The sequence below is a fragment of the Rhinopithecus bieti genome, unplaced genomic scaffold (assembly GCF_001698545.2).
Source record: "Rhinopithecus bieti isolate Rb0 unplaced genomic scaffold, ASM169854v2 scaffold_1037, whole genome shotgun sequence".
In the NCBI taxonomy this organism is placed as follows: Eukaryota; Metazoa; Chordata; class Mammalia; order Primates; family Cercopithecidae; genus Rhinopithecus; species Rhinopithecus bieti.
This window is the reverse complement of record NW_016803268.1, coordinates 272629-286260: the sequence shown is the minus strand read 5'-3', so window position 1 is coordinate 286260 and position 13632 is coordinate 272629. Positions and strand designations below refer to the sequence as shown.

At 51.8% G+C, this 13632-nt stretch overlaps 1 protein-coding gene and 1 long non-coding RNA gene across 2 annotated transcripts in view; one reads left to right on the top strand and one right to left on the bottom strand.

Moving 5' to 3' along the window:
* The window catches only part of FANCA (FA complementation group A), a 75453-nt gene extending 69580 nt beyond the window's left edge, over positions 1–5873 (bottom strand). Inside the window, exons 1-3 of the mRNA XM_017871024.1 lie at positions 5233–5873; positions 4564–4673; positions 3286–3399 (exon numbers count right to left, since the gene is read on the bottom strand). Coding sequence (XP_017726513.1) covers positions 3286–3399; positions 4564–4673; positions 5233–5311 — 303 coding nt within the window. The 5' untranslated portion in view covers positions 5312–5873. The remainder of the gene's footprint in view (positions 1–3285; positions 3400–4563; positions 4674–5232) is intronic.
* Positions 5874–5929: 56 nt separating this feature from the next.
* LOC108529120 (uncharacterized) lies at positions 5930–10326 on the top strand. Its single transcript, XR_001885408.1, has 3 exons — positions 5930–5974; positions 6580–6703; positions 9999–10326. It is a non-coding gene; the product is annotated as an uncharacterized LOC108529120 (long non-coding RNA).
* Positions 10327–13632: the final 3306 nt, after the last annotated feature.

Sequence of the window (13632 nt, the reverse complement as noted above, 5' to 3'; positions counted from 1 at the left end):
AATAATAATAATAAAATAAAATGCCTTATTTTAAGATGCAGTACACACAAAAAATGACATTTAAAGGGGAAAATAGATACAAAAGGAAAACATGAAAAGCAGTGCACAATAAAACTGGTGGCAACACCCGAACCCAGAGTTACGCATTCGTATTTGTTACGTTTCCCACGACACAAAAGGAGCAAAGTAAAGAATACATTCTGACCAAGAACTTTATCATCTTTTTCCAAAGGAGCACAATCAATTGAGAACTCCAGCAGGCTCTTTCAATTACATTGTTTTTCCAATTACTTCAGAGATAACTCTGCTCCTGTTGACTCACATTGACGGTTGTGTCAAAATCAGGCAGGGATTTCCCAGTGCTCTGACATGTACCTGGTGGGCAGGTGCAGTCACAGCTGTGCTCAGTCCACAGGCCACCAAGTGGAACCTCACTAACAGCCTGCAGCAGTCACCATTCTCCTGAGCAGCCACTGGTCTGCATTCAATACAGTGAGAAATGGTGAGCAACCTGGAAGCAGGCAATGCCAATAAGCTATTTTCTAATTTATTTGCCTTCCAAAAATTTTTTTTTCGTTTTTTTTTTTTTTTTTTTGCAATGGCGTCTTACACTGTCACCCGGGCTGGAGTGCAACGGCGCCGTTTCAGCTCACTGCAACCTCCACTTCCCAGGTTCAAGCAATTCTCCTGCCTCAGCCTCCCAAGCAGCTGGGATTACAGGCAGGCATCACTACGCTCAGTTAATTTTTTGTATTTTTAGTAGAGATGGGGTTTCACTATGTTGGCCAGGCCGGTCTCCAACTCCAGGCCCGCCTCGGCCTCCCATACTGCTGGGATTACAGGTGTATGCCACCGCACCCAGCCAAAACTAACTGCTTAAAAAAACTGGGCCGGGTGCGGTGGCTCACGCCTGCAATCCCAGCACTTTGGGACGCCGAGGCGGGCGGATCACGATGTCAGGAGATCGAGACCATCCTGGCTAACACGGTGAATCCCCGTCTCTACTAAAAACACAAAAACAAAATTAGCCAGGTGTAGTGGTGGATGCCTGTAGTTCCAGCTACTCGGGAGGCTGAGGCAGAGAATGGTGTGAACCTGGGAGGCAGAGTTTGCAGTGAGCCAAGATCGCGCCACTGCACTGCAGCCTGGGCGACAGAGCCAGACTCCGTCTCAAAAAAAAAAAAAAAAAAAAAACGGGGGGCCAGGCCCGGGGGCCCCCCCCTGTAATCCAAGCACTTTGGGAAGCCGAGGCAGGTGGATCACCTGAGGTCGGGAGTTTGAGACCAGCCTGACCAACATGGTGAAACCCTATCTCTACCAGAAATACAAAATTAGCCAGGCATGCCAGTGCATGCCTGTAATCACAGGTACTTGGGAGCCTGAGGCACGAGAATCGCTTCAACTCGGGAGGCAATGGTCGCAGTGAGTCAAGATCACACCACTGCACTCCAGCCTGGGCAACGAGAGCAAAACTCCATCTCAAAAAAAAAAAAAAAAAAAAAAAGAACACTGGAGACTGTAGTACGTGCCTGTTTTTGTAATGTACTAGATCTAAAAACACATTATCAATACATAAGTTAAAACATTTACAGGCCGAACACAATGGCTCATGCCTGTAATTCCAGCAGTACGGGAGGCCGAGGAGGGTGGATCACGAGGTCAGGAGTTCGAGACCAGCCTGGCCAAGACGGTGAAACCCCGTCTCTACTAAAAATACAAAAATTAGCTGGGCGCAGCGGCAGGCGCCAGTAATCCCAGCTACTCGAGAGGCTGAGGCAGGAGACTTGCTTGAACCCAGGAGGCAGAGGATGAAGTGAGCCGAGATCGCACCACTACACTCCAACCTGGGCAACAGAGCAAGACTTGGTCTCAAAAAAAAAAAAAAAAACTTTACAATAGTTATAGAAGCTTAAAATTATAGTGTGAGAAATCATCAACTGTTGGTGAAATTATCGGTAGAAAAGTAGACAGATCGGGCACAGTGGCTCAGGCCTGCAATCCCAACACCTTGGGAGGCTGAGGTGAACGGATGGCTTGAGCTCAGGAGTTTGAGACCAGTCTGGGCAACTGCCAAAACCCTATCTCTACAAAAAAATTAGCCAGGCACGGTGGTGCACACCTGTAGTCCCAGCTACTCAAGAGGTTGGGGTGGGAGGATCACTTGAGCCCAGGAGGTCAAGACTGCAGTGAACTGTGATTGCACTCCAGCCTGGGCAACAGAATGTTTAAAAAAAAGAAAAAAGTAGACAATTCCATTTTTTTTTTTTTTTTTGAGACGTAGTTTTGTTTTTGTTGCCCAGGCTGGTGTGCAATGGAGGGGTCTCGGCTCACTGCAACCTCTGCCTCCCAGTTTCAAGTAACTCTCCTGCCTCAGCCTCCTGAGTAGCTAGGACTATAGGCACCCGCCACCACGCCCAGCCAATTTTTGTATTTTTAGTAGAGACAGGCTTTCACCATGTTGGTCAGGCTGGTCTCAAATCCTGACCTCAGGTGATCTGCACGCCTCAGCCTCCCAAAGTGCTGCGAATATAGGCGTGAGCCACTGTGCCCGGCTGACCATGCCAATTTCTAATCGTTTGTTTCCAATGCATCTCCACGGGAAAGTCTGTTTTTATCTACAAGGCTTTTACTCTGTGTGTGTGTGCGCGCGCACTAGCTCTATCTTTAGCAGAAAAAAACAAACTCAAAAATTAATGAATCAAAGGTTTATCTGTGTGGCTGAGTTTGGATCCTTGGAATGATAATATGTAATTTGTGAAATTCAAATATAATTATGACAGTGAAAATCCGTATCATTTGCCAGTGACACTCAGTGTTCAGTGGTCAAGGGAGCGTTGTTACTGTAGGTTATTTTAATAGAAACAAGTCATTACATAACAAAGACGTGAAGGATCAGAAATGACTTACTGTTGCTGACCCAGAACTTTCCCTATCTCCCACTCTCAAATGGGGGGAGAAGGAGGTACCTAGAAAATTGTCTTCCCGTCTACTCTCCTGGGCACAGCACAACCGGTCTCAATGAGCAAGGGGCAATCCCTGTTGCTGCTATATCCCATGTTTTTCCAACGGACACTCTGGGTCCTACTGCTTCTGAGTCGCAGGTTGACTCAAACGCTGCTTTTAAACACAGCATCATAAGACACCCAAGCACAAGTCACAAAAACATCACATAGAATTTGTGACCACACACACAAGTGGAAATCCATCATCTGAGGAAATTTAAATTTCTACTTAATTTAGCAAACCATGGTTACTATATAAAAACTCTTCTGCAATTCAAAAGAGAAAATGAAGCTGTAACTTACCTATAAATGAACTAGAATGATTAGCATAGGCCTCAGAACCGTCACAGTCAATCAATTTGCTGAGAGACAATTGTTTACACGGTGGACCTTCTACCTAGAATCCAAAACAATGAACTCCATTTAAAAAGTTCAAGCTCCAGGCTGGGCGCAGTGGCTCACGCCTGTAAACCCAGCACTTTGGGAGGCTGAGGTGGGCCAATCACGAGGTCAATCAAGTTCAAGACCAGCCTGGCCAACATAACGAAACCCTGTCTCTACTAAAAATACAAAAATTAGCCGGGCATGGTAGTGTGCACCTGTAGTGTAGTCCCAGTCACTCAGGAGGCTGAGGCAGGAGAATCACTTAGAACCCAGGAGGTGGAGGCTGCAGTGAGCCGAGATCGCCCCACTGCACACCAGCCTGGGCCACAGGGTGAGGCTCTGTCTCAAAAAAACAAAAAACAAAAAAACTCAAGCTCTGTGCATAAACACAAGCTGTGTTTAAATAATGCTTCCCTACTGGGCTTTTTTTTTTTTTTTTTGAGATGAAGTCCCCCAGGCTGGAGTGCAGAGGCGGGATCTCCCTCATTGCAACCTCGGGCACATTACAGGTGCCCGCCACCACACCCGGCTAGTTTTTGTATTTTAAGTAGAGACAGGGTTTCACCATGTTGGTCAAGTTGGTCTTGAACTCCTGACCTCAAGTGATCCACTCGCTTCGGCCTCCCAAAGTGCTGGGATTACAGACGTGAGCCACCACACCGGGCTTTTTAAATTTTTTTTTTTGAGACGGTTTCGCTCTGTAAACCAGACTGGATTGCAAGTGGCGTGATTTCGGCTCACTGCAATTTCTGCCTCCCGGGTCCAGGTTCAACCAATTCTCCTGCCTCAGCTTCCCGAGTAGCTGAGATTACAGGCTCCCGCCACCACATCCAGCTAATTTTTTTGTATTTTTAGAAGAGACGGGGTTTCACCATGCTGGCCAGGCTGGTCTCGAACTCCTGACCTAGGATGATACACCCGCCTCGGCCTCCCCAAATGCTGGGATTACAGCCCTGAGCCACCGCGCCCGGCCTGTTTCTTTTTGTTGTTTTGTTTTTAATAAAAGAGGCGGGGTCTCATCCTGTTGCGTAACTCCTGGGCTCAGGCGACCCTCCCCTCTGCGGGCCAGGCCACCGCGCCCGCCGCCTCGGGTATTTTCTTAGGAAAGCTGTGCGGTGGCTGGGCTCAAAACCCCGAACCTAAATCTGCCCGCAGACGGACACCAGCTTCCTCTTACCTCAAGTAAAAGGGCATTCAGGTCCTGGTGGCTTCGCAGGAGGCGCACAGCTGAGTCCTTCAATTTCTGTGCCCTTTCAGGATTGTATTTCTGCCTCTTGAGCCTTCCCGCTACGGAGAGAAGTCGGTTCCAAACCATCACAGCCCCGTTTACACCCGGGGTCCCGGGCCCGACGCGCAGGACGCCGCGGAGAAACCCACCAGGGACACCCTCCCAAGAGGGGCCGCGGCTCCTCCCCAGGGCGCAGGTGTCGGGAAACTAAGGGAAACGGCGCCAGCGCGGACGCCGCGGAAGACGCTCCCGCAGAACCCGAGTCAGGGGAGCCCAGGAAGGCTGGCGAGGGGCGGCCTCTGCGCTGAGGGGAGCCCCACGCCGCCCACCCCAGGCCCGGCTCTGGCAGGGCGGCCGGCGGAGGCGGCGTTCGGGAAACAAGGGGGCGCCCCGCGGGCAGGGCCGGAGGGGCGTCGGCCCAGGCGCAGGAGGGGCCCGGTCGGGGCCGGGTCCGAGGCAGCCGCGCCGCCCCAGCCTGGCGCCCACCCCGCACAACCCCCCAGGCGCGGCCTCCCGGCATCGGACCGTCTGAGGTTCGGGCGGGAAGGGATTGGGCGACCGGCGAAACCGAACCGGGCGCGGCACCGCCCACTCCCGCGGCCTGCCGCGCCCGCCTACCCAGCAGCTCGGCCCAGGACCTCCGGCGGCCCCCTGGGCCCTGGCCCGAGGCGGAGTTCGGAACCCGCAAGTCGGACATGGACTCAGCGTCTACAGCCCTGGCGGCGGCGCCCTGGGCCTGAGCCCGCGCTGCCTTCTTATTGGCTGCGGCCAGGCGCGCGCGCCCGTTGGCTGGTGGCGGCCAGGCCACTCCCCTCAGGTCGAGGCCACGCCCCTCAGGTCGAGGCCTCGCGTGGCGGCCATGTTGGTTGTGGTGGAGGCGCCTGCGCGCGGTGACGTCGGGCTTGCGTTCGGCTGTGAGGCCGCGGTGTAGTCCGCGAGGGCGTTTCGCGCGGGGAGGCTGTGGCGCCTCAGGCGTGGTTCCTGCCGGGAATAACTGGGGTTGGTCCCGAAGAGACCACCTGGCCAACCAAGCCGAGGCAGGCGCAGATCCCCGCGGGGAGCGCGGAGCCGCGCGCGCCTCTGAGCTCCGGGCAGCCGCTGTTCCTCCTCCCGGCGGTCGAACGGTCCCTGCCCTGGGCGGCGTTTTGGCAGCCGGAGACCGCGCGGTGGCCGCGCCTGTGCTCCCAGCGCTTTGGGAGGCCGAGGCTGGAGGGTCGCTTAAGTCCAGGAGTTCCAGACCAGCCTGGGCAACAGAGCAAGACCCCATCACTTTTCTTTGTTTTTGTTTTTCCTTTTTTTGAGACGGAGTCTCCCTCTGTCGCCCAGGCTGCAATGCAGTGGCGCGATCTCGGATCCTCAAGTGAGTCTCCTGCCTCAGCCTCCCGAGTAGCTGGGATTACAGGTGCGCGACACCACGCCCAGCTGATTTTTATTATTTTTAGTAGAGACAACGTTTTCTTTTAACCAGCCTGGGCGGCAGAGCGAGACCCTGTCTCGAAACAAAACCCAACATAAGAATTGGTAAAAGCGAGTGCCGGCCGGGCGCGGTGGCTCACGCCTGTAATCCCAGCACTTCGGGAGGCCGAGGCGGGTGGATCACGGGGTCAGGAGATCGAGACCATCCTGGCTAACACCGTGAAACCCCGTCTCTACTAAAATACAAAAAACTAGCCGGGCGTGGTGGTGGGCGCCTGTAGTCCCAGCTACTTGAGAGGCTGAGGCAGGAGAATGGCGTGAACCCAGGAGGCGGAGCTTGCAGTGAGCGCAGATCGCGCCACCGCACTCCAGCCTGGGCGACAGAGCGAGACTGCGTCTTAAAAAAAAAAAATGCGAGTGCCTAGGGGAAGCTAAAGTGCCTCAAAGCCCTGGGGAAGTAGAGGCTCGGGAACCCGTCCCCATCCCCCGGCAGTGGCCGCGGTCCCCGGCAGGCGCCTTTATTGTGTTGATTGCTTCGATGACGTTCAGCACCACAAATGCTCTTTGTGAGCCGAGGCACTGAGAGGAGGATGGAGCAGGAATGAGAATTCAGAGTCCATGAAACCCCAAAACGACTCCTGCACGGCCCTACTCGTACACTTCGCAATCCATGGTGAGTACTCAGGGAACAGCCTGAGATCACGCTGCCGCACTCGAGCCTGGGCAACAGAGCAAGACCCTGTCTCAGAAACAAAAACAAAAAAAAAGACAAAGCAATTAACAGAACTAGACTCAGAGGTGACCGAGAAATTGAAACAGGCTGGAAATTTAAAATAACTATGATTAATATGTGGAGGTCTGTCGTATGAAGGGTGAACAATACGCATGAGGAGGAAACTCATCAGATTGTAAGAAAGAACGCGGTAACAGGTGATGCTTCTGATGGGGCGGTAGTATCATCAACACAGCTGAGAAAAATAGGAATTACATTGGAAAACAGGAAAAGAGGTTTTTTGTGTGTTTTTTTTAAAGGGCATCCAAGAACTGTGGGAAAATATCAAATGATATAATATGCATGTAATAGGACTCCCAAAAAAAGAAGAAAGAACAAATTAGAAAAAATGTTTAAAGAGAAAATTACCAAAAATTTTCCCAAAATAACAAAAGACAACAAAATGCAGACCTGAGCTCAGAGCACACACAAAACTTGATAAATATGAGCCCCTGCTTCACACATGCACTGTGTTCAAACTGTGGAAATCAGAGAGAAAACCATGAAGATGGCCGGAGAAGAAAGATAAGTTAAATACAGTAACAAAGGTAAGAATTCCAGCCTGGGCAATATGGCAAGACCCCGTCTCTACAAAAAATACAAAAATTAGCCCAGTGTGCTGACATAAGCCTGTAGTCCCAGCTACTTGGGAGGCTGAGGTGAGAGGATCACTTGAGCCCAGGAGGCTGAGGCCGCAGGGAACCATGATCGTGCCACTACACTCCAGCCTGGATGACAGAGTGATAACCTATCTCAAAAAAAAAAAAAAAAAAAAAAGGCAGGGGCACCTGGTACAGTGGCTCACACCTGTAATCCCAGCCTTTTGGGGGGCTGAGGCCAGTGGATCACCTGAGGTCAGGAGTTCGAGACTAGCCTTGCCAACATGGAGAACTCTCATCTCTACTAAAAATACAAAAATTGGCCGGGTGTGGTGGCTCATGCCTGTAATCCCAGCACTTTGTGAGGCTGAGGCCAGCAGATCACCTGAGGTCGGGAGTTCAAGACCAGCTTGACCAACATGGAGAAATCCCCTCTCTACTAAAAATACAAAATTAGCCGAGCGTGGTGGTACATACCTGTAATCCCAGCTACTCTGGAGGCTGAGGCAGGAGAATCGCTTGAACCCAGGAGGCGGAGGTTATGATGAGCCTAGATTGCGCCATTGCACTCCATCCTGGGCAACAAGAGCAAAACTGTCTTGGCAGGGTGCAGTGGCTCACGCCTGTAATCCTAGCACTTTGGGAGGCCAAGGCGGGTAGATCACAAGCTCAGGAGATTGATACCATCCTGGCTAACAGGGTGAAACCCCATCTCTAGTAAAAATACAAAAAATTAGCCGGGCATGGTTGCGGGCACCTGTAGTCCCAGCTGCTCAGGAGGCTGGGGTGGGAGAATGGCATTAACCTGAGAGGAGGAGCTTGCAGTGAGCTGAGATTGCACCACTGCACTCCAGCCTGGGCGACAAGAGCGAAACTCCATCTCCAAAAAAAAAAAGTTCACCTGTCCTTTGATCTGGCACATCTTTTGTAATGGCCTGTTCTGCCTCTGCTTTGCCACACAGCAGTGTGGAGAGAGTTGTCCCTATCAGTTGTAAGGAACTTCCGCATTTTTTTTTTTTCCCCCCCGAGACAGAGTCTCCCTCTGTCGCCCAGACTGGACTGCAGTGGCATGATCTCGGCTCATTGCGACCACCGCCTTCCAGGTTCAAGCGGTTCACCCACCTCAGCCCTTTCCAAAGCTAGCTGGGGCATTAACAGGTGCCTGCCACCACGCCTGGCTAAATTTTTGTATTTTAAGTTGGAGACAAAAGTTTGCCATTTGTTGGCCAGCTGGCTCTTTCAAATTCCTGCCTTCAGGTTGATCCAACCTACCTTTGGGCCCTCCCAAAGTGCTGGGCATTAACCAGGCGTGAGCACTGTGGCGGCTTTTTTTTTTTTTTTTTTGAATGGGGGTCTCGCTCTGTCAACCCAGGGCCTGCGAGTGCGTGGGACGGCATTCTCTTGCTTCATGCAAAAAGCTCCGCTTTCCGGTTTTACCGCCATTCTCCGCCTCAAGCTTTTCCCAAAGTAGCTGGGACTTTTTACAGGCGCCGCCCAACTCGGGCCCGGTAGTTTTTTGTATTTTTTAGTTAGAAAAGGACGCGGTTTCACCGTGTCGCCAGGGATCGGTCGTCGATCTGCCTGGACCTCCGTGATCCGCCTGTCTCGGCCCTCCCAAAGTGTGCATTACAGGCCTTGAGCCACTGCTGCCCAGCCTCCGGCCTTTTTTTTTGTTTTTTTGGAGACAGGGTCTCACTCTGCCACCAAGGCTAGAGTGGCGCAATCTCATCTCACTACAAACTCTGCCTCCCAGGGTCATGGTCCTCTTGCCTCAGCCTCCCAAAGTGCTGGGACAACAGGTGTGAGGCGCCACGCCCAGTCTATTTCTGTCATTTTACAACGTTTAGGCCCCTGGGCAGGCACTGGAGGTGCTTTCACCATCTGAGACAATGTTTGCTGTCGAATGTGGGGAGGAGCTTGTCCACCTCATGTTCACGCAGGAACTAGTGTCTAAGTGACACATCTCAGCATGTCCCTTTCATTTTTTTTTTGTTTTTGTTTTTGAGGCACAGTTTCACTCTTGTCACCCAGGCTGGAGTGCAACGGCAAGATCTTGGCTCACCGCAACCTGCACCTCCCAGATTCAAGAGATTCTCCTGCCTCAGAATGGGGTAAACTGAACCCGGGAGGTGGAGCTTGCAGTGAGCCAAGATCGCACCACTGCACTCCAGCCTGGGTGACAGAGCAAGACTCCGTTTCAAAAAACAAAACAAAAAAAGAGACTCTCCTGACTGTCCTGCCTCAGCTTCCCAAGTAGCTGGGATTACAGGCATGTGCCACCACGCCTGACTAATTTTGTATTTTTAGTAGAGATGGAGTTTCTCCATGTTGGTCAGGCTGGTCTTGAACTTCCAACCTTAGGTGATCCACCTGCCTCAACCTCCCAAAGTGCTGGGATTACAGGTTTGAGCCACCGCGCTCGGCCAGGACCTATTCATTTTTAACCACCTTGCTTTATCTGTTCAAAAAGGAAACAAATTCAACAGTGTAAATAACTCTGACCGCCCTCAATAGGAAGCAGACAGGACCTTGAGTATTTCTCTCATCTCCTGACCCTGAATCGCACGGTGAGTGTCTCTCTTCACCATACCGCACAGGTCCTGCTCACCGACCCAGCCCTCCTGCTGTCCAGGGCTTCCTCTGTCTGCGCTCTGGGACCTCCTCATGGCTACACATTCCGCCCCATGGTCTGAATCCCTCGCAGTGTCTGGGTTCAGCCATGCTCAGCCTCCGTGTCTGCCTAGTCACCAGCCTAGAAACCTTGGAGCACCCCGGGCGAGAACCCTTCCCTCAGAGCTGTCCTGGGTTCCCTTTCAGAGATCAGGTCCAGCCCGGCTCAATCTTGCACCCCTTGGGATCCACGGCCTGTATAGTTACCCTAAAATAAACTGAAAGCACAAAACCAGGGCTCTCAAATGTCTGCTTTTCCTTCTGGGCCCCTGAGCTCTGACCCTGCATGGCCGCACAGACCGTGACAAAGAGAGTATTCAGGGGCCTCGGGGGTGCAGGAGGCCTGGCTGCTCACCTGGACAGTGGACGCAGAATCCCTTGGGAGGAGCCGACCTTGTTTTTGAGTCTGAAATGGAATGAGTAAGGCGTGGCCAAAGAAACCTGCACTCCACTGGCCACAGGCAAAGTGGCTCTGCCTGCGTCTGGATGGCGGAGGAGGCCTTTGACCTGAACTTGACTTTGTGCCTGAACTCTGACTTCTGTCACAAGGCACTTGGGGCTTTGCTCTGCCACCTTGGACCCTGGGGCCCCGCACTCCTCTCCTGAAATGAACCCTGGAATTCTCTGGGTAATTAGAGCCACAGAACACCTGGGGACCCAGCGCCAACTTACCTTCTCAGCCTCCAGGAACCCACAGCTGAGATCTTCTAGGCTCTGTGTCTGTAAGGATGCTCCGAGGTATAATTCCCAGAGCTTTTTAATCTGTGGCCAACTGCAGTCATCAGCCACACAGGCCCTCTGATGGCGCGCTGCCATGGTGTGGAGAAGATTCACAGCCCCTCAAAGGGCTCCCTCTGATTTTTTTTTTTTTTTTTTTTTTTTTTTTTTTTTTTTTGAGACGGAGTCTCGCTCTGTCGCCTAGGCTGCAGTGCAGTGGCCGGATCTCAGCTCACTGCAAGCTCCGCCTGCCGGGTTCACGCCATTCTCCTGCCTCAGCCTCCCGAGTAGCTGGGATTACAGGCACCGCCACCTCGCCCAGCTAGTTTTTTGTATTTTTTAGTAGAGATGGGGTTTCACCGTGTTAGCCAGGATGGTCTCGATCTCCTGACCTCGTGATCCGCCCATCTCGGCCTCCCAAAGTGCTGGGATTACAGGCTTGAGCCACCGCGCCCGGCCCTTCCGATATTTTTCAAAGCACCAAACAGAGCATGGGAAAAAGCAAACGTCACTGGTGGGTTCCTGATTAACGTCGGCACCGGGAGCCCTTCCCCACCTGCCGGCTGGACTTTGTTTCCTCGTGTACCATTACTCTGCCTGTAAGAACAGAGGGGCGGGCACCTACCTGGGGTTGCACTGCTCTTTCCCCAGGCATAAGAAATCAGTGCCTGGTAAATTTGCATGAATGAGCAGGTTGTACCATAAGATAAACATTTTGGGAGTGTTTCTGCTCATGCGGTAACTTGATAAACTGATTATCCAACCCCAAGCACTGGTGGGTTAATCACCACACTAAATGTCTCTAGTTTGTCCCCAAGCAGAGCAGCCCGATGACTGATAATTTCCCTCTCCCAGGATTTCCTAATCTACTGGAAATGAAGGATAAGGAGCATGTTTTGGCCAGGCGCAGTGGCTCACACCTGTAATCCCAGCACTTTCGGAGGCCAAGGTGGGCGGATCACAAGGTCAGCAGTTCAAGACCAGCGTGGCTAACATGGTGAAACCCCATCTCTAGTAAAAATACAAAAATTAGCCAGGCATGGTGGCGAGGCCCCTGTAATCCCAGCTACTCTGGAGGCTGAGGTGGGAGAATCGCTTGAACCTGGGAGGTGGAGCTTGCAGTGAGCCGAGACTGTGCCATTGCACTCCAGTCTGGGTGACAGAGTGAGACTCCGTCTCAAAAAAAAAGAATCTGTAACCCCAGCACTTTAGGAGGCTAGGTGGGCAGATCACGAGGTCAGGAGATTGAGACCATCCTGGCTAACACGGCAAAACCTCGTCTCTAATAAAATACAAAAAATTAGCCGGGCGTGGTGATGTGCGCCTGTAGTCCCAGCTACTCGGGAGGCTGAGGCAGGAGAATGGCGTGAACCCGGGAGGCAGAGCTTGCATTGAGCTGAGATCGCATCACTGCACTCCAGCCTGGGTGACAGAGTGAGACTACGTTAAAAAAAAAAAAAAAAAAAGGCCAAAAGTGGTTGCTGAGGTCTGTAATCCCAGCACTTTGGGAGGCCAAGGCGGATGGATCACCTAAGGTCAGGAGTTGGAGACTAGCCTGACCAACATAGAGAAACCCTATCTTTACTAAAAATACAAAATTAACGGGACGTGGTAGCACATGCCTATAATCCCAGCTACTAGGGAGGCTGAGGCAGGAGAATTGCTTGAACCTGGGAAGCGGAGGTTGCGGTGAGCTGAGATTGTAACATTGCACTCTAGCCTGGGCAACAAGAGTGAAACTCCATCTCAAAAAAAAAAAAAAAAAACATGTTTTTAGAAGTAGGCAATCCATAACTGTAGAAATGGCCTTGGTCTAAAGCAAGCTTGTCGAACCCACGGCCTGCGGGCTGCATGCAGCCCAAGAAAGCTTTGAATGCAGTCCAACACAAATTCTTAAAGTTTCTTGAAACACTGTGAGATGTATGCACAGAGCTATTGTTAGTGTATTTTATATGTGGCTCAAGACAATTCCTCTTCCAATGTGGTCCAGGGAAGCCAAAAGACTGGACACCCCTGCTCTAAAGCTTTCCAAGCTCAGTTAGTGACTGACCTGCATCAATCTCTACCATGCTTCTCGTTGGGTCCCTTTTTTGTTTGTTTGTTTTTTGAGACAGAGACTCTCTCTGTCACCAGGCTGGAGTGTAGTGGTGCCATCTCAGCTCACTGCAACCTCCACCTCTCAAGTTCAAGCAATTCTCCTGCCTCAGCCTCCTGAGTAGCTGGGACTACGGGCACATGCCACCACACCCAGCTTATTTTTATATTTTTATATTTTTACTTTTTTGAGACAGAGTCTTGCTCTATCGCCCAGGCTGGAGTGCAGTGGTACGATCTCTGCTCACTGCAAGCTCTGCCTCCTGGGTTCACGCCATTCTCCTGCTTCAGCCTCCTGAGTAGCTGGGACTACAGGCGCCCGCCACCACACCCGGCTAATTTTTTGTATTTTTAGTAGAGACGGGGTTTCACCGTATTAGCCAGGATGGTCTCGATCTCCTGACCTATGATCCACCCTCCTCGGCCTCCCAAAGTGCTGGGATTACAGGTGTGAGCCACTGCACCTGGCTAATTTTTGTATTTTTAGTAGAGACGGGGTTTCACCATCCTTGATCTCCTGACCTCGTGATCTGCCTGCCTCGGCCTCCCAAAGTGCTGGGATTACAGGTGTGAGCCACCGTGCTTGGCCTTTTGTGTTTTTAATAGAGACGAGGTTTCACCATGTTGGCCAGGTTGGCCTTGATCTCCTGACCTCGTGATCTGGCCGCCTCGGCCTTCCAAAATGCTGGGATCACAGGCGTGAGCCACCGTGCCGGCCATGTTTTCTTTCTTTCCTTTTTTTTTTTTTTT